This window comes from Helicoverpa zea, chromosome 8, assembly GCF_022581195.2.
Source record: "Helicoverpa zea isolate HzStark_Cry1AcR chromosome 8, ilHelZeax1.1, whole genome shotgun sequence".
In the NCBI taxonomy this organism is placed as follows: Eukaryota; Metazoa; Arthropoda; class Insecta; order Lepidoptera; family Noctuidae; genus Helicoverpa; species Helicoverpa zea.
This window is the reverse complement of record NC_061459.1, coordinates 7,120,254-7,141,174: the sequence shown is the minus strand read 5'-3', so window position 1 is coordinate 7,141,174 and position 20,921 is coordinate 7,120,254. Positions and strand designations below refer to the sequence as shown.

The 20,921-nt window shown below is 36.0% G+C and overlaps 1 protein-coding gene across 1 annotated transcript; it reads right to left on the bottom strand.

Annotated features, from left to right (window-relative positions):
• Positions 1 to 8,466: 8,466 nt before the first annotated feature.
• On the bottom strand, positions 8,467 to 20,503 carry LOC124632725 (ras-related and estrogen-regulated growth inhibitor). Its single transcript, XM_047167679.1, has 7 exons — positions 20,098 to 20,503; positions 16,760 to 16,934; positions 16,459 to 16,595; positions 16,082 to 16,240; positions 14,624 to 14,776; positions 11,410 to 11,563; positions 8,467 to 9,961 (listed from the first exon to the last, which is right to left on the bottom strand). The coding sequence occupies exons 2-7, from the start codon at positions 16,884 to 16,886 to the stop codon at positions 9,720 to 9,722; spliced, it is 972 nt and encodes a 323-aa protein (XP_047023635.1). The 5' UTR covers positions 16,887 to 16,934; positions 20,098 to 20,503; the 3' UTR covers positions 8,467 to 9,719.
• Between the last annotated feature and the right edge of the window lie 418 nt (positions 20,504 to 20,921).

Genomic DNA, 20,921 nt, shown 5'->3' with positions numbered 1-20,921 from the left:
TCGAATGCAAAGGCCATCCCTACTCATTTTGAGATTTTAGTATGATAAACCAAGATATATGAACTATGAAGGTACCTACTTACTTAGATCTGGCTACGTAATACTTATTCATCACAAACTTGTTATTGGCAATAATGACTTCATCGAAGTTAGACCATTTGAACAGAACAGGCAAATCCTGAAATAACTCATTATAATTGAACTACCTCATTTAATTGACGTAGGTTATTATAGTAAACATGAAATCCGAAAGCTACTTACAGGAAAACCGCAAAGCATTACGCTAGGTGAGGAAAATTATGTTATTTGTGACGAAATTTAGCAGCAACGAATACCCATATTTGTACATGTAATGTACATTGTATCAGTTCTATTTTCGTTACTTATCCTCCTTATATTGGGTTTAAGCAGTCATTTGTTACGGAGAAAATCCAGTTTTCAGAATACAATGTGTAGATTATTGGCAGTGCGCAATCCATAACAATAATCCAAAAGTTAAGGTAATGGTAAAATTACTTATGTTTGATACAGAAAATTTGAAGCCTTATTACTTATCTATAAGGTAAAATCTTGGCTGGAGTTGCTAACCATCGTTTACTGATACACGCTAAAGAGAGAAAATTTTGACAGATAGGTAGATATAGTAGGTATAGAATTTGAGGTAGGCATAGAAACATAAGTCTTACGATTTCCATCTTTTAGTCCCAACTGCAAGCCCCAAGTTTATCTTACTATCGCGATATAATATTTTTGTTACACTTTTTTACTATTTTTGTTAGTTTTCACGAGTTTCAGTTAACGGGCCGTCGTCGCTGTTTGATTCCAATGGCAGGTAATATTTTCATAAAAACTCGGAGAACACATTAGGCAGAAGTAGCGGTAAACAACAGGAAACCAAATTATGATACAAAACAAAGAGTAAGAATCTTATTAGTTATGTAACTAATAACGATGTATTAAATAATACAGGTGTAAATAGGAGTGTGAACCCTAACATGTTTAGCTACGTACGACAGTCGATTCCTTTGAAAATATCTGTGTGACATTAAAACCTGTTCCGTGCACAGGAGACGTTATCAATAAAACTGGCGATTACTGAATCGCGGCGATTAATATTAATACCGTTATCTGTAAACGAGTGTGAAGTGAAGTAAGGGATAGGCATAGTGTGAGTAAATAGTGGAATATCCTGCCGACGCGGGGGTTCACTGACAGCTGTTGCGTTTACTACGAGCGTTTACTACGAGTCAGTGACTTCATCGACGCTGTAATCACTATATAATTGTATCGGATTCTTTGCAATCATGTGTAGCGCTCAATATAGCCGCGCTATTTACAAACAAGGTGACAATTTATTGACAGGTCGTCTGCACTATATGCTAATGAGAATTAATTGCGATGAAATTGTGTTGCGTCTTGTGACACGGCTGATGGAATGCTGTTACATATTACTGCAAAGGATTGGTTTATTCCGTAAAAGTTGGACGGGGATTTAATTTTATCTGTACTTAACCACATTATATATAGGTACATATGGCGTATGGTGAAAACTACTTATTCAGAACTGGGGAATTTTGGGCAATAGGTGTACGGCTTTACGTCCATCGTGTTAGAAGGCTACCCACTTTACACTAAATGAAATGTAGACACTCAACTATCAGAGATGCTATGGATTGGCTCGTATACGACTTTTATTTGTTTATATTTAGAACATTTCAGGTGAGTAACCTAATCTGAATACGTAAATACGCCCAAAATAGCAAACTTAAATGAAACTCTTGTTGGGTAATATAGATAGGTAGTAGGCGGAAAATCTGATAAGTATGCTAATGTTGTTTACGTAAATATAATCTGTTCGTTATCATTCCTGTCTGTTCCACAATTTAATTAGTGAAGACGCGTTTGAAAGCTGTCATCACGCTGGCGCCCCCAGCACTACCTACGTGTTCGGGGATATGCTCGGTTCCATTATCTCGATGCTATTTCTAGGGAAAGGAGCCTATTTATAAAATTGTCTATTGAAAACTAATTACGTACTGATAGTACGCGCACCTAGTGTACGCACTACTACTACTACGTATGTACCTATTTTGCATCAGTACTTATTTAATTTTACCGGGTACATTTACGTATGCTTAAATCGCTAATTGGAAATAACGTAGCCTATTTTTAGTTACCTACCTATTAAATTAAAAGACTATCTGTCATGACTTGTTCCTCCGTTTTTCAGAAGGCCTGTTTAATTGCGGGTCTTGCACTCCTGATATCTTATGCAGTGGGCACAGGTAGTCAGAAGTAAAACGTCTGACTCAGGCTTATCAAGGGCTTGCCCGGAAAACTGAATTGAGGGGGTCAGTTATGTAGTCGTACCATGTAAAACGCTGTGACTCAGCTGCACCCTGGAGGACTAGAAGCCGACCCCCATCATAGTTGTGGAAAGGCTTGCCAGATAATTAAATAAAATAAATGGCGTCTGAAATAAGAAAGGAACTACGTGATATCAAGCACGTACCTACAAATATTTGGCATTCCTGTGGAGTCCCCAAAGTGCCGTTTGATACATAGTTACAGTGTTAACTTGACCCTTCACAGCGATATCAAACAATTATCTATTGCCCTAATTTGCGGGTAAAAATTTGGGCCAACACTGATCTATTTTTAGAACACTAGTGAAGTGTTCAATATCTGAACTAAAATGCATTTGATTGATCGCCTCAATCTAGGACGTGACAAGGCCAGATCGTGTTCGGTTCCAGCTAATAAACATAGTCTCATTATGTGCAAATAATTTGTATTAATAGCGCTTAGATACCGCTCTATGAGTTCACTTGTAGGCTGTGAATCGTATTGTCACTATCCTTATTATTTATATCGTACTTTTTACCACACTGCGTCAGATAAAGTTTTATATTTTTACTAACAGCTAACGTATGTTTAAAAATAATGCAGTCATTGATAACAAGCGGTTTTCATAACGACGTAAATAAATCGGAAGTGTTCCTATTTGGTGCAGACATAAACACGATAAAAATTGTCTTATTGATAACATTTTATATGAGCAGGTTTTATGGAAAATTACTTCAGTATGTACATACAAATTAAATTGATGAGTTGACCTTGACTTGTTACACGTGTAGAGTTTTCAAACCCAGGTAAATTGTTGCTTGATTAATTAGGTACTTACTTACCTAATTTGTGTTGTATCGTTCTGAGTCAAGGTTTAGTCCCTATGGCAAATTACTGGATGGGTGGCATTTCAGCCTGTGTCATAATCTTGATGTGTTTACCGAAATCCGATACTAAGTATCAAGTCTTGCTTTACCGATCGTAAAAGCCTGATAGACGCAGAGTCCAAAACACCTAACCGTCAACAAAGGCGTGTTATTTTACTATAATACAAATTCAACTAATTTAATTTGAAAAATCGTCATACACATAGATACTTATGCACTTCAAGCGCATCAGCACCTATACATAGATTTTTACATACCCCACTTACCGCAGATTACCGCTGCTTACTTCACATATTACGACATCCAATAAACAGGAAAATAACTGAAAGGTTACGGCAATGTAATAATAGTTTCACCTAATTATTAATCAATATTGCCCTTATAGAAACATTATGTAGATAGATAAATCATTATAATTAACCCTTGCCTAATAGCTATTTCCTCTTAGTAACAAGAATGATCATTTAGAAGGAAAAAAAATATTCGTAGCTCGTAGCAATTTGTAGCAACTGCAGAACTGCCTACGCAAGCGTCCAAACAATCATTTACTTAGTAAAAATTGTTGCAGTTTTGCATTTTGCTTATCATCAGTCTTATTTTAATCAAAGTTAATTAATGCATTTAATATTGTCTTATTTAGTGAACTGATAAATATTTTCTAGTGATAAATTGGTTTGTAAATCAATCGAGCTCCTTTCGCTACTCACTGGCAGAGCTCTAATGAACGGCTTATGAATGATAATGATAAAAAGATGGTGCCGGACTAACGTTCTTTGGTTTTTGATCGTATATTTTCGTCATAGTAGATTACAATGACCGCAGTTTAAACTTTGGCTCAGATGATAAACCACACGTGTTAACCCAAGATAGAATGTCAGATATTTAATATTATACATTTCATTAGCCTTAGAGAGCCATTATTTACGATAATAAACAGAAGATGCCTATTCATTTATCTTTAGAACTGGAATTTTATGGAACAGATTTAAAATTAACTTCGAACCCGCGATCTGACCCAACATCTGACTAATTTAAATAAAGCAGTCAGTAATTAATAAACCATTACCTAACTGTAAGTGTTTTATGTTGATTTGTTCAGACTTTGCATTGACCAGCAAGAACCATTCATGAGGAAAAGAAAAGGATGTTTTTCTTTACAGTGAGTCAGTTGTTTGTCTCAAATATAATGACGACGATATATTATACTGCAAGTACTTATGTGGTGAATACTAGGGGATTGTAACAAATTGCTTCTACCATTCTGATATGAAGTAAAAATTTATGTTTTTACATAGATGATACATAGAAACAAGTCATACTTAGTGCGTAACTTACGATGACGATGTTATGCCTATACGCGCGATGGGATACAGAAACAGCATATTGTTTAGGCTAAACACGCAGCCAAATTATACTTGTGTGGATGTGTGAGATGTTTACGTCCATAATGTGCACTTGTAGACATTGGTTTTAACGAGGTAAGTACATGTTTACTACAGGCCGTAAGTGAGATGTCCCAGTGCTCTTGCGCGCCCGTGGGTAGCAGAGGAGGCAATAAAATATTCATCAGTCACACGTCAACGTGACCCACGTTACACGTTCCTAGGAATTGTAACACCTATTTGCGATGTTCTATTTTCTATCATTCTATGTACTTACTGTGGTTGGTCATAAGAATGCATTCTGCCTTGTATGGTAGTAATTTGCAGCCCATAAACCGCATTGCAAAACAGGGTCTGACTGTTGCAGTTTTCACATGTTCTTGTGAAAATGATGTCGTAAAACAACAAGCGACTGCTTTTAATCACTTTTTCAGTACATGGAACACTTTGTTGCGGATTAGAACATTTCGGATGATAACAGTAATTATCATGGCACACGCTCTCTAAAGCTGAATTACTATTAAGAAAGATAAATGTAAAGTGTGCCATTTACGTAAAATTTTAGTTATTAAGATTTTTTTGTTAAATTCGCTTTGCAATTCTTTAGTTGTGTGAAATCGAGAAGCTGACACCTACCAAGTATAATTGAATAGTAATCATGAATTTAGATAGAATATGTTTCATATGTTTGACACTTTCAAGTATTTTAAGCACAGACCGAGAACAGCTGAGTGATCGAGGTACAACTACCTACATAAAACAATTATGAAGCAAGTTAAACCGTATTCAGTTGGTATAAAGTTGTTTTGCTAAGAACATAGGCCAAATGTGATATAAATAGACTGGCTTGAGGCGCGGGTCGTGGGACTGGTGAGTTACTACTTACTAGACAGTAGGCCATCGTAGAACAAAGTGCAGTATGTCAGTTAAGTAATTTCTTTCATAACACTTACATAACGGACATAATAAATTTAAAGACCGTTGGATTGCAACGACTCGGGTTTGAGTCCAGCGGTAAATTGGTAATAATCGCTTATTACCTACATTGTAGTAATGTGCAATAGAGAACTATGCACAAGTTGGGAACATGACGAATATTTTGTTTTCTGATGTACGACCATCGATTTGATGCAGGTACTGAATCATACTTATATTTTAATAATCGTTGCCTTTGTTTCCATGCCACTTCAGGGAAAACACAATAACGTGAGCTGGAACGTGTTAAATGTAGGTATAAGTATTTGTGGTTATCTGGCAGTAGGTATGCATGTGTAATCCTTTCTGAAATAACGTGTAAAAGGTCACGTAACTGATCGTTAACAGTAATAACGCTAGAGGTCGCAAGCCCCCTAACAATCGTTTGACATTCATTGGACACCAATGATCTAAGTACCGGACTTTGTTTTTGTCACAAACAGAATTATTAGGGATTTCCGTTCAAAGGTCCTTTTCAGGTATCTTAACATTTTGTTTCTGAGTTGGAAAGCGTCATAGAGTACCTACATAAAATATACGATAGCTAATTTAATTTCATATGATTTGTAAGCACAAACCTTTGATAGCATATACGCGTGAATACACACCTACAGCTGACTTTACGGTAGTTTACGACAGGACGAAAAGGCAATGATGTATTATTATAGAGTAGACCTTTCAATGAGGAGGCTGCATCAGAGCTAACACTAAATATAATTGGTTTACTGGATGCGCGTACGATGCGTGTCGCCGCGACCCGGTTTCGTTAATCCGCAGCAAGTGCCGGCCCTGCCGATATCCTGCGGTCAGCTTGGGCCCTCACGTCTGCTCCATTAAACAAACATCTTAGCATAAAGGTGTGCCATGTGACTACCAAATATAATGTCTTATTTAAAAATAAATAAAAAGAATAAAAATACCCGAAAGATATTCGTAAAGTCACAGAAGGTTCTGGGCTAAGTTATTATTATATTTCGGAACTGCGGTGTCCGATTTATTATGCAACTGAAGAATACCAGATGGTGCGAACTTAAATCAGTTTTAATTAAAAACGTTTTGCTTGACAGACCTCGCCATGCTTGCTGAACATATCTGCCGGTTGACTATAGATTGTCTATAAGTTTGCTATCGCGGAATTTGAACCGGTCTTTAGATCCGGTATAATTGGCGGCAAGTGTGTATGTATGTAATACGTGAGTGTGTATTTGTAGCCATAATAATTTTAACCAAATCAGTGCTTGATGCATTCAGAGTATGGTATTGGTAACCCTCTATTATTTATTAGGCCAGTTTTGGGTTTGGTTTGATGTAGGCAGACATGTGTTGTCAGCAGGAGCGCCTATCGCAATTAAAGCGCGAAGCTAGCTTAGTTTTCCGATTTGACATTGGACATCGATCATTATCGATGACTCGTCTATTTCTATGCGAAATATTCTAAATATGGATAATTAATTAATTATGAGTAACCTTTCGATCTGCAGGTCTAGTGTCACTCATCTTCATGTTATAATGATTTGCATATAAATAACGTGTCGATGTAATTGTTATTGTGATTGTCAAGTGTCTGTAATTTGATCAATAGTACAGTGTAATCTGCAGGCCATAGATCAAATTAATCATCTGATAATATCGTGCACATGATTTATATTGTTAAGACAATAGATTTGTTCTATTAAGGTCACGCTTGATTGTTCGATCCACGCGTTCGTTATTTTTGTGTTTTTCCAGGTTCTTTTATCGATTTTGGCTGTCACTAAAACTGCTTGATCACGTTTTAAGAAAAACGGATTAAGGTGAATGCAATAGCTGTACGCGTGGGTGTGAGCCGAATCTGATAAGCGCAACTATTTGAGTGTTCCCGAGTGCAGCTGAGGCGGTCGATAGACTGCACTACTGCAGCTTTTATCTTTATCTAAAACAGACACGTACTAGTAACGTAATGGCGTGCAAGTCGCGTCGGCAGCGATCGACGATCGGTTCTAATCTTGTCTCGAGGGGACCAGGGGTCAGGGAGAGCTTCTGCTTTCATATAAATGTAAACAAATGAAATACCATTAGATAGGTAATGCGATAAAACTAATGTTTGCACGCGGCATATCATTTTGACCTTAATAAGATGAGTAATTTTCCTGTAGGTTCGGTGCTTCTCAATGCATTTTACGGTTTCTAATAATAAGCGCGGCTAGAATAGGACACTCCTTTGTTATGTTGATGCGGCTGTTTCATAATTAAAAATGTTTTTGTAGTAAAGGGACGTATACTTACGTAAATGAAATAGTTTTAGGTGATGCTCTTCGGGAGAACATTCCATGCCATTAATTTTATTCCTCATTTATTTATCAATTTATATGACCCATATCTGTAACCGCAAATAAGTGACCATTTAGCTTAACAAATAAAGGGTATCTGGGGGTCAGCAGTGCCGCAACCGCTTCACGTTCCTTCCGGGGATCACGTTTAGACACAACAAACATATAATACGTATAACTACTAATAATTTTAATTATTTTGTCTTTAAAATACTGTCAAAATTAATTAACTAAGCACCTTATTAAAACTACTACAGGCGCCTGAACATTACTTACCATTTAAGTATTTAAGAGCTTCTCTGACAAAATATATAGTTCTGTTGTTATTTGTTACAATAATACCTACCTGTTGACCCAAATATTCGCTCCAAGTAACCGAAAAGAGACAATTAGAAAGTATTTGGAATACTTGAAGCGATCGTCGAAGGTTCAGAAGGCTACGTTTGATCTTTACGGCTGAAGTGAAATCAAACACTGGAATATCTCGCCCTTCACACCCTTTGTGTAGTGATGAAGAACAACTGAAAAGAAATAAACGTTCGTACTGAGGGAAATAAAAATTTAGAATTGCTGAGTTAAATAATTCATATCATGTTTAAGTTAACATATGACATTTACATAATCAGGTACACTATCTTATCGATACTTATATAACATGCCAATAGTAGTTTGTATACAGTTTTTTTTCAATAAATGTTATGAAAAGGTAATATTTAGCAGCAAATCCGTCGATAATATTTTGCGATTAAGTTAAATTTCATACAATGTTTGGTCTAATAACTCATCGGAACGCCTAAGATACTTAAAAATTATTATTTATATTTTTTTTATTCTTGACGTCACATAAAATACCGTAATAGGAAAACATTATAACTGTCATAAATAGCCTGTTTTTAAAGCTGTTTGAATAAATCAATAACTCCTAGCCCTTTTCGCCAAATATCGTAGGTATTCTATCTATAGATACGACAAGGGATTAATTCAACAAGATTTTAAAAGTTTTGCTCTCTCACGAAAACAAAACAGGAAGTAAGTAATTTAACAAGGTAAAGTGAAAAGTTTATAATAAAGCAGTCAGTTCTACTCAATATCTTTGTTTTTGACTCGTATTTAATTTCCTGCGTAAAACGTACAACGTTTGACACTTTACCACTGAAAGGACAAAAAATTGCGGGAATGTTGCATGGAAACTTTTTCATTAAAAGGTCCTGACAAAAAAATGCCTACGCTTATGAAATATCTCTCGTATTCGTTGTATAATAACATGAAAACTTTATAACTTTATTAATACAGAATCCACTCCACATACTTGTTTGTTGTAATTATGTAAAGGATTGTTGGGGCATTTTGTTGGCGAAGAACATAATTTTTAATGGGGTGGGTCTCGTTTATTTAAGTCGTAGATCGACCAAATGGAACGGGAATCGAGATTGAAACCGAGAACAAAAGGGTTTGGTAATTGATCAGTAATTTCTCGGTAATTTCACAGCCCGTTATCGTAATCCTATTAGAATTTCAAAAAAGTTGGGAAAAAAATAAAAATTAACGAAGTTTACCCTTTTTCCGTATGCATTATGCTAAACAAAGTTTCTGTGTACATACATTTAACCTACTTAAACCAGACTTCATAAAGCAGCTCAAATATGGTGAAGCTTAATATGAAACTTGCACATTGTATCTAAGTAGGTCAGTTTATCTTCCAAAACCTTGATGTATTTCGGCATCAGACAAGTTTAAGTTTACTCAAATACCACTCGAGTACTTGGTAGTGTAGTTCGTATTCATGTTAAAGTTTGGTCGTGTTACAAAGCATGAATGGTTCAATATGTGCTGGCGTTGTTTCCTCGCATGGCGACGCTCATTCTTCTGACGGGGGTCGGGAAGGGCCGGGTTGGGAGCGGGTGCCGAGGCCGCGCGGGCCGCGGCGGCAGGCGCGAGTCCGTGCTGGCGCGAGCTCGGAACTCGTCCCCGCACTCCGACCGACCTGATGACGAGGTGGAGTCACTGCGCCCCACGCACACCTCATCTTCTTCATCCAGTTCCATCTCTGTCCATCGCCGACCTGGAAAGTAGGTATACAATATGTAAGTATTAGGAACTGCAGTTCAAAATTTTATTGGGATTCAATAAATACACTTTTGGACACAAATTAAGTAAGTAAATTAAGTTTCAAATCTTGTCTATACAGTTACAAAAGTATCCATCAACCTACGGATCTAACTTCCTCTTTATGTTTTAATGACTCGTTTTAATATGAGATAGGATTGGCAGGTAATAACGTAGGTATAGCGCATCCATACAAGAAAAATTACATCCACTCAATCAAGATGTACGTAGGTGCTGTACTTTATACACCAGTAAACAATATAATATAATGGAAAAATACGATTACAATTATTCATTTTAAGTATCTCCTTATTTTTTATTAGGGAGGTGAGTACTTAATACAAAGTTGAGAAGTTAATATAGGTATGTACCTACCCATCACAATTATCTTGAACGGAAGGGTAATCTACTTCTGAGTTTACGTTTCGTTAGGTCTCTCTTTGTGAATTCTTTGTGCATCTGACATTAGAATCCCATTAGATATACAACCTATTCTGTATGGGCACTCGTGATCCATGCAAAATGTATAAGTAAGAAGCAGGTGGTTGAATGGCCAGTAAAATATGTACGGAAATACATCACAGCTGCCAGCCATAGTTTTTCAATAAATACTGTTATTCGCAGCTAAAAAGATTTAAAATAAATCTAGCTGCTAGATTTTATTATTATGTCTTTTAAAATGAATACTGATAATATTTTGTTTTATTTTATAGATTTTACAGGCAGACAATAAGTAATAGGCATCTAATCTAGGTTGGTACACTTGCCAAACCCAACTACATTAGGGACACCACAGAATTTTCATCAGGTGATGTTCATTCGTCCAGTGAGGAAAATGGTACATTATGTTCCCAAGGGCCCCATAGAACCCTCACATTGGCCGCCCTAAAATCGGCTACATTATTATAACCGAGATAATAAGTCCTTACTAGAACACACACCGTGTTGTAGTGAGCTTGTTTATCTGTGTATTTTATTCGTCCAGGAAGTCACGAGGGACTTGAAAATTCGAATAATTTAGTAAAAGACAGGTCTTTTTGTTTTTATTTCATCCGTAACAATTTTAGTAACTCGCAGCTATTGTGTTATTCTCTTAGAAATAATTATTTCCCAAGGGCCTCGTTACCAGTTATTTTTAGTTTTACCGGGTTATTTTTCAGTGATGTCTATTTGTAAAACAAATGGGTTTTCCTGAATCTCTAGGTATCTACAGCATATTTTCTAAAGCAATTATATTAATTTTTCGGTAAGTGGGTCAAGCTTTTGAGTTACTCAATGGTACTTAGCTCAAAAGAGAAATGAACTTCATACGTGAGTCACAAAAAAAAACGCATTTTCATTTATTTCGAGTATAGGTTCCGTAGCAAGATTAAATTAACAAATGCCATATACTTGTATACTAACAGAAGGGTGGTGCCGCATTGGTGTCGGGCGTGGTGTCGGACGATGCTCGTGCCAAGGGCCGCCCTAGTGCCGCCGGGTGTCGGTCGCCATCGCGCCGGGACCATTTGCTGCTGACGCGCCAGAAACGTCGCGCATCACGGAACACACCCCATACCTGGGAAAATACCAAAGAAAGTACTTACTTATTACTTTACCGAATGCGACATGCTTATAGATATTACTAGCGCCTCGGATTCGGCAAAACAGTATTTTCCCACTATTTAATAAACCGCACGAAAATCGGTTGCGCTGTTTTGAAGATTTAAGCGTACAAAGGGATACCGGGATATAGGAACAGAAAAAACAACTTTGTTTTATACTATGTAGAGACTATAGTGATAGTGATTAGGTTGTATGTAGCTATTGTCCAGGGGACTGGTTCATTGCATCAACTATGCATAAGTCCGGACTGTGTTTGGAGTTCGTCACACTGTGGATTATTTATAATTAACTCATGCATTTATTACAAGAGTAGGTACTGATTTGCTGTCAAGCTGACTGGCTAACTTTAAATACTGTATTTAATTATGTTTCTGGGTTCAACCCAGATAAAACTAATTTTGATTACCTACACTCTGACTATACTTGCTGTCTATTACATTGAATTACTAAAAACTTTAAATGATATATCCTGCAAAAAATCTGATTTTATAAACTGAGGATCAGGTTTTTTGTAGTTGGATAAATTTTATTTCAGAGCTGAAACTAACATATGTATTTATAGCCACTTGTTAGGTGGTCGACTGCAAATTAATCATAAGTCTCTGTCCCACGGTTCCGTTTAAACTGACACCTACGGCAGTAGGATAAAAATAAATATCTGAGTAAAGTAGCCACTATGCATGTTTACAGGAAACTGCAAATCTTTTTCCAGTAAATAATAAAAGAATCATCTCTATTACTAATGTTTATTCTGGAGAATCATACCTACACTTTATCGTGAACAAGATTTGACGATGGTTCAAACAATCCCACGCTCTGTATCTTAAAGGACACACATAATTATTGGCTCAGCTCACAATAAATCGAATATGTCAGTAACAGACTAGCGTATAAATTGGATGGGATTGCAAAGTTAAATTAGTCTATACGGCCGTTGAGCAGGCAAGTAACTAAGTAAACGTTAGTAGATACCGTATGTAAATAAGCTACAAAGCCGCCTCATCTTCACCAATTCATTTACTAGGGTTTGGGTCTCAAAATTTTGTCCATGTAATTAAATGTATCCAATCATGAACGCTTCCTTTACCTACTTACTTATTCGTTTAGAATCGTGTGAAGTCTCTTTTATAAATCAAAAGGCGATGACTTTACATTTCTCTGCGTTTTTGTGGTCCATTTTGCTGGCATTTCCCCTTTTGCATCATCACGGAGTCCGTGACACGGGCCATTAGGTCATGTGATGCTTAAGGCTCCAATACTCTTAAATACTCCGGCTTTCGGGTTTACAGTAAACGCGGGGTGTTGGTTTAGCATGGAACCCGGAAATGTTCGCAACATAGTCTACCTCCCTGAAGAGCAATAAAATTATACGAAATTATGGCAGGTTGTTAGTAAAATTTAGAATAACAAATTGATATGGTATCCGATAAAATCATATCACACCTAATACGTTTAATTTGTTTTGGTAACCCTATTCGGTGTTCAAGTTGCTCCTAACATTCAGGTAAGCATACTCGACTTTTGTTCAGCTGAATGTTTGTCTCAAGTCTCAGCATTATGAAAGGAAGATAAGGCGCGTTTAGTTTGAGGTATCGTGATCCGAATACACTTCAACTTCTTTCAAAACTTCTACGTACTTATCTCCCTAAGAATCAAGTTACTTTGTACCAATATTTAATGCTCACGTTAAAAAAGATTCGACCCTTGTGAACGAAACGTAATCGCGTACTTATTTTTATACTTTTTTGTTGGGAACTTTGTATATCTACTATCAAAGATCATTTGGTCCTTAGTTTCGTGTTTTAGACAAAATGTAGAAAGTATGCTTGCCATTGGAGTCGATCGATTAAGGTTCAATAGATGTATGGTTTGTATTTTATTTAATGAATGATTCATTTAATATGTGGTGCTGATTATTATTCTATTTATTGTAATGAAAGTTATTTGTTGGTTCCCCTTGTTTCACGATTTATAAATTTGAATAGACCTACATCCTAAACGGATTTGCGAATTCGGGCGTCAGGGTGGAAGCAAGGAATTTTATTTATGCGGAACCGTTTACCGAACGGACATTCCAAGAACTTCCGATTTATCCCGACAAAGGAAAATACATTATATGGAGGAAAATATATTTCAAGTCGCGAGATCACATTGTACGTTTAAATGTAAATTTGTCTTTTATTATTCTATCGAAGTAGGTAAGAAGCTTAAAAATGTTGTCAGCTATTGTATAATTCACACAGAAAGTTTCATTTCTATCCTAAGAGTTTGTTTCATAAGTCGATTTGTAGTACTCGCTTAGTAAGAGCTTTATTGAAACGAATTTTCAACCAAGAAAAGGAAATCTTAACAGCACATATAAGTGCCGGTTTAACTCTACCAGCGCCCTGGGCGAAATTTCTACGGCGCCCTCTAACTGCAATTTAAGCCCATGCGAAAAAATAAACCAGCCAAGAGCCCATACCCAATTGGGTACCGTTATTACATTTACAATTAGTTCAGTAGAAAAGCTTTCTACATTTTCAATGAAAATATATTCTAAAATATTGCGATCATTCAGTTGATTCAAAATATTTTCCCTTGTTGACAAATGCGTCCGTAGCGTCTGAAACATGTTTTGAATTGCTATTGAAATGGGAAACTCAGAATATTGCTTTAGCTCAGCGGGTATTTTGACGCAATAACATCAAATTCATCTGTTCCGCAACAAGAATATTTTGTTACTATGTAAGTAGCATTCACGTAGTCGCGATTCTGCAAATTCGCTCAACCTTTCCCTGAAATTCAAGAGACACAAGACGTAAGAATAAAATATGGAATTTTCCGAGGTAAACATTTTACCCAAACAATATAGGTAAACACTGACAGTTTATATCGTATTTACTTATATCAGATCATAACAAAGACGAAAATATGTCGATTGTGCAAAATACTCGAGCAGGAATAATATATCCAGGAAAGCGGATTAGACTTTGATTACAACATTCAGGATAAAGATAGAGAGTTAGGTTACCTGATCAATACTTTCTCTGACTGAGATCTCGTGGAAGCAGACGCAGCCGATCTCCTTGCTGCGTCGCTGGCCTTCTTCAGTGGTCACCATGCGGTCACCTATTTGGTCTATCTTGTTGCCCACCATAACAACTGGCGTCTCTATTGCACTGTCCTAATAACAAAAAAAATCCTAACTGTAAACGTAATGAAAAAATAGTGAAACTTATGAAGTAAGATAAAACCTTAATGGAACGTGAAAATCAATATGGAAAGTGAAAAGAGTATTGAATAACGGGTCAGGACAATAATGGGTTATGTTCAATGTTTACCTCCTCTTCATAATAAATTCATTACATAAACAGTGTATTTTCTTTGATTTCGTTGATTTCTAGAAGTACCTACCTTCTGGATGTGTTTACTTGTTGTTTGTTTACCTATGTAGTTCACTACCTGCTGAAAGTATTCCTATATTTTGCACAGCGTATTTGGATGAGCACCCAAGAACCTAAATCGATAAATGTTAAAGTGGCTATGCTGAATCTTTGGAAGTGACCCAAAAGTTGTAATTATGTTACATGCTTTTGAAGATAGGTTTCAAATCGGAATTAAAACTCAATTGTTAAGCACACAAAAAAGTTTTTGAACGAACTATAGATGTCGATAATCATGTTTATTAGGTGCCTTCCGCAGCTATAGAAAATAAAATTGCTATCTAGTGGCAGCCAGTAGGTAAAGGGACCGAGTGGTTTGTAGAATTTTACTATCTTGATAATTATTTAGTGAATATATTCTGTCTACCAATTTTCAGGGTCTCATGCTCAAACCTATACCTACAAACTAAAAAACACAATCCATTTGAATACTTTACAAGCAAACTCCCCTTTTTAAGCGACTTCCCAAAAAAGAGGAGGTTGAATTCGACGTCGTATATTTTTTTATGTCTAGGTATCCATGTTCGCTATCATTTGGCATCTCAAAAACCTCCCTCGACCTCTTTTGAAATAAAGTGAAGACTTATTAAAGACGAAATCGATAGCTAAAAACGGAGTTCTAAAATTGGGTTATTATGAAAGAAATCATTGAGAAGGTATTGCGTTGCATCATTTACGGTGTTTTTAAAGTAAAGTAAAGACGCAGTACTTAATATATAATTTTATTGTCTACAATAAAATTATAATCTATTGGAGAACTCTTTTCGTAAAGCAATTGATGAGGTCTGTAAAATTGATTGACAAAGCGCGGTCCCATTAATATAAATATCTTCTGTCATTACTTTTGATTGAAGAAGTCTGCCTTTACCGTAAACCCATAATTTAATTGATAAGGACATATATAAAGATTTGGAGTGTACCCTTTGTTTACCACGCCAAACAGCCGTAATGAAGATAAGTTCCTCAATTAATGAATGGTTCCCTTTATTTTCCTGGACGATATAACACAAACGACGAGTTAATTTTGAGTTAGTTGCGTGACTAACCCTCATAGAGGAAGCGAGTCTGCGTCTCCTCTTGTTGTAGTTGATGAGGAATTTGAGCCGGTGGCACTCGTCGAAGGAACACTTGTCCGTGACTGAATACATTAGAATGAACGCCTCCGCCCATCGTATGTTGCTCTCCAGATTCGCGTATTCACTTTCCTGAGTGCAATAAAAATACATTCATGAATCATCGTGTTTATTTTCATACTGTAACAAAACCAATATCAGTGTGTTTAGCGTCCAATTGAGTGATAAGTGATACATTTCGTATGTAGTAAACTTTTATTAAATGTTTTAGACTACCGTTCGAAATTCATGAAATGTAAATGTGAAAGATATAAAATACACATTTAATTATTTCAGACTGAAAAACTTACATGTGAATCTCCAGCAGAATCTAATATTTCAAAATAAACCATCTCGTTATCAATGACGGTTTGGAATGCGTAGATCTTCTCTAAATTGGGGTCGTATTCGCCGATGAATCTTCGAGTAATGAATCTTACTACGAGAGCTGAAAGTTATATAACGGCTTGTCAAAGTGTTTACCTAAATAGTGTCCAAATAACGCTGGATTTTTTTCCATGTAATTAAAGTATTTTTTTAGCAAAGACTGAAATTCTAAAATTGATTTTATTTATAACCCTAAATGACATGGCAGAAGTATTTTGGTCTTACCAGATTTGCCAACTCCGGACTGGCCTAAAACCATGATCTTGAACGGTTTCGGCTTAGGATAGAGAACAAGCTTGGCAAGCGAAGTCTTTGGTGACGTCGTGGTGCTCATCGCCACTACAGCAGTCATTATAATGTGACCACTTCAGATTGCATAAGTGCATCGATGTATGTTAACCTGTATCAGACAAGATTTTTATATTTTTTTTATTCTTGCAGTGTGGTTACTGTAGTACGGCAGACGAAAAGTATGGAAGAAGAAAACATGCTGCGCAAACCAAAAATAAAATTTTGACAAAGGCAGGATGATGTTGGTGGTTACTGTAGTCTACACAAGGGGCAGTGTGTATGAATTAGGTAGGTCCCTTAAACCCCTTCTCAAAATCACACACACAGTGTAGTGGAGTAGGTACGAATAACCTTCATGTTTTCAGCGTCATGGTATATCGATAGTAGGATAGTAGCAGCGACCACAAACTGCCATTGCGTAAAAAGTTAACGACCTCGTCCGCCATGGTGTGAGTTCCCGCCCGGTGATATTTTTTTATGTTCGCCGTATCTGGTTTATTTTATTACCAGAGATGTGTCACCTCTGTGCATCGATTAATTATTTTACCACCCCAAACAGTAAGCATTGATTTTACATTTATCGTAAGTTAAGTATAAATATAAACAAGAAAACTATTTCTTATTACAATAGATGTTTAGTCTAGATTCTTGAAAACCAGACTGTGATGATGATTATACAATAAGCATTTATTTACGGATCGGTTAGCAAATACATTTAATACGTATTATATATTTTGTATTTCCCGAAGTCTCTTGAGGTCACCATATTTATCACGCATATCGGACTTGACCAAAACTGCTTCAGTATTCATCTATTCCACCTCCAAATCTCTCGGGTGCGGGTGTAATAGAAACAAGTGACTGTTTTTCAAGGGCTGGCATGAAAACGAATGTCTCTACGATTTTCGGGCTACGAAGGATGTCTTATTCTAGCGTATTTATATAGCGCTGTCAAGTGGAAATAATTTATGTGCTCTAACTACAGCACGTACATACAATGCAAATGTTAGCGACGTTTCCGACATCTAATTACATTTTTTATGATTAATCACGTGAAGATGATATTTCATATCAATACATGCATGCTTTTGAAACAATGTTGTTTTCGTGCGAAACTCGCTAAATCGCTAATCTGTTAAATAGCCCCAGCTTCCAAAAGATTGAGAGAAATGTTGATCAGACGATCTTATTCGAAACAGTGATGAGTCTAATTTCAGTTCAAGGTCGGTGCGGTATCAGTCGGATATCGAGCAAATAGGTGGTTTAACACCAGTCTAAAAAAATTATAGGTACATCTAAAAGTAGATATACCTAATCCATGCACAACGAGCAAATTGAAAAAGTATTTCAACATAATGTAATCGGAATCTTTTCAAACGAAGATAAATGAATGAAGAGAGATAATAAAAATGAATTAAAAGCTCTCTAGTCTGTAGATTGGCATTCCACTTCAATCAGAGATACATAAAATGCAACAGTTCTGACGCGCGTCTGTGTGCCTGTCGACTGGGATGCGTAAATGATGAATGAATTTACTACAACAATGAATGTGAATGTGAACGTAGAGTTTTTCTTATTATATTTTTTTGGCACCGATTCACTTTTGCAAGCCACGTGATAAATATGGAAATGATAAACTTTCTATATTTAATTTTAAATTGAACTGCACACAGGCATAGGTAATTAACCTTTTATTAAATCGAGGAAAATTCATTCTCACGCGTATTTCGGTGGTTTACTACAGGGGCGATTTTTTGATACTTTTATAGATATATTTGAAAAAGGTGGGTGACTGAATAATTGGCCCGACCTAGAATTGCTTGCTCAATTTTCAATTTACCTCTAGCTCTATGTAACTCTAGTTTGCAAAATTCTTGTTAGCACTTAGTAAGTACATGTAGTGTGTATAAGTGTATGCACACAATCTGTAAAAAGTCAACTATCTATCACGATTCCTGACATACAGCCTGGTGATAAATGGATAGACAGACAGATGGAAGACGAAGTCTTAGTAGTAGGGTCCCGTTTTACCCTTGGGTATGTAATTATAAAAATAGATGTAGCCTTATCTCAACGAAGTATCGAGCATCAGAAAAACCATAAGGTTATAAAGCATTTCACATCGCACACCAATTAATACGAAACCAAAAGAAAAAGTAATCACAGACGTTTTTTATCTCTCTAAAACTTAAGGAAAACCCGTGAAAATCACTACGGCTTTGTTTGTTTGTTTATCTTGCCCAATTTGTGTGATTCTATTCTTATCGTGGAATGTAAAAAATCTTAATTTTGTTTGTTATCTCAAACAAAAACAAATATATGAAGAAAATGTAAGTCGGTAATAAGTAATTCAATGCCGTACTATGAAATCCTTTTTGATTTCCTATTAGGGCGGCAGCTATTCAGTCGTCACTCAACATTCAGATTTCGTTTTGTTAGTTGTGCAGCAACTGGGATTAAATTATTGTGTTGTTTTTAGGGGTTGAACAAAATATGAAGATATTTACTATATGATACGATTGAATGTCGATTAGTAAAATAGATAATCCCTTGCCATGCCTCCGTCTCGGTCAGCGTAGGCCTTTACCTACACGCCTCGATAATGTTACTGATGTAGGTAAACTAATCCAGGTAAATGACGCTATCAATCTATACATTATCTCCTACTATTCTTAATTAAACATACGAGATTCAATATATAAGATTCTTGTTATGTAAGATGGTGATCCTTGATATACTTATCTATGTTTATGTTTTTTAAGGGCTTGCATGTGAAAATAATATTTAGCTAAACAAAAATTGTTATGAAGATTTATACATCGAAATTAAAAAATACGACATAAATACAGGACGTAATCAAGGACGTAGAAAAATTGATGAAATCGAGCACGAAAACGCAAATTAAAAGCTGGTAAAATTGCTTTTTTTAGAACACACTTTTTGAAGGTTTAAGTACCCACTGAATGGTTTTTCAATGGAATTAGATGTCATTTCCATTGAAAAGCCATTTTGCGGAAACGGTAATAAAACCTGTCTGACATTACATAATTAAGCTAGTACAACCAAAACAAAAGCGGTTAACCAGTTTAAACAGCGTTGGATCGTCGTTTGTGTCAATGTGTTATATTCATAATTATTATTTGGATCGGGAAAACTAGCTTGGCGGGAAAATTAATTGGATATAATTTGACAGTCTTTAATTATTAGCTTTTTTAATCTTAAAAACCCTTGGTTTTTAATTAGGTAAAATAAATATTGCTAAAATTACTTACGATACAAGTTTGTTTAAATTAATGTTGAAAATTCTGCACAACTTCTGTCATTTTCAGCGTAACTGCTGAAAACACTTGAGCAAAAGTTAAAAATACACTTCAAAGTGAATGTAAAAGACTGAAGAAGACTTACTATTTGTTACTAAACGACAAATTAAAAAATATTTTCATATAAAAGTTGAATTTGTTTTCAAATGTTTATAGAAGAAATTTTATTTGATAACGTGTAAGTGCGGAGAATGCGGGCGAGATCGCGCGCGGGCCCAACTCGAATGACTATTGTTGTCGATGCCTCCCTCGCCTCGAGGGCTGCTGCGTGAACTCTGCGGTACACGTACGAGGATAGCTCGTATTTTTGTTTTGATATTGTACTAAGATACGCTGAAATAACCGTCGTAGTTGGTAGAGGGAAAGTAAACGTTTATGCAGAAACTTATTCCAAGTAACATATAAAGTTATTCAATTTAAGATTTTCAGTTATTGTTAGGTTAGGTATTTCAGTTGTTGTTATTAAATTGCAGCTGCAATAAAAGCCAGTTGCTTTCTAGTCATTCATGTTCATAGTTCCCCAACTACGTGATAAAATGCATCATTGCCGTGACGCTGTTGCTGAGCAGAAAGTTTTTGGGTGAATCAAACGTGCTGCCAAGAATTATGATAAAACTCCTGACCTGTTAATACTTTTTATACCTGCCCTTGGGGAGCTTGAAATGTGATGATATTTTTATGTGTCTTCCGACTTAATAAATGTGACTTATGTGCAATTATATAAATATTTATATAAGCGGTTATGTCTGTACAAATACCTGGTACCTATAAATGAT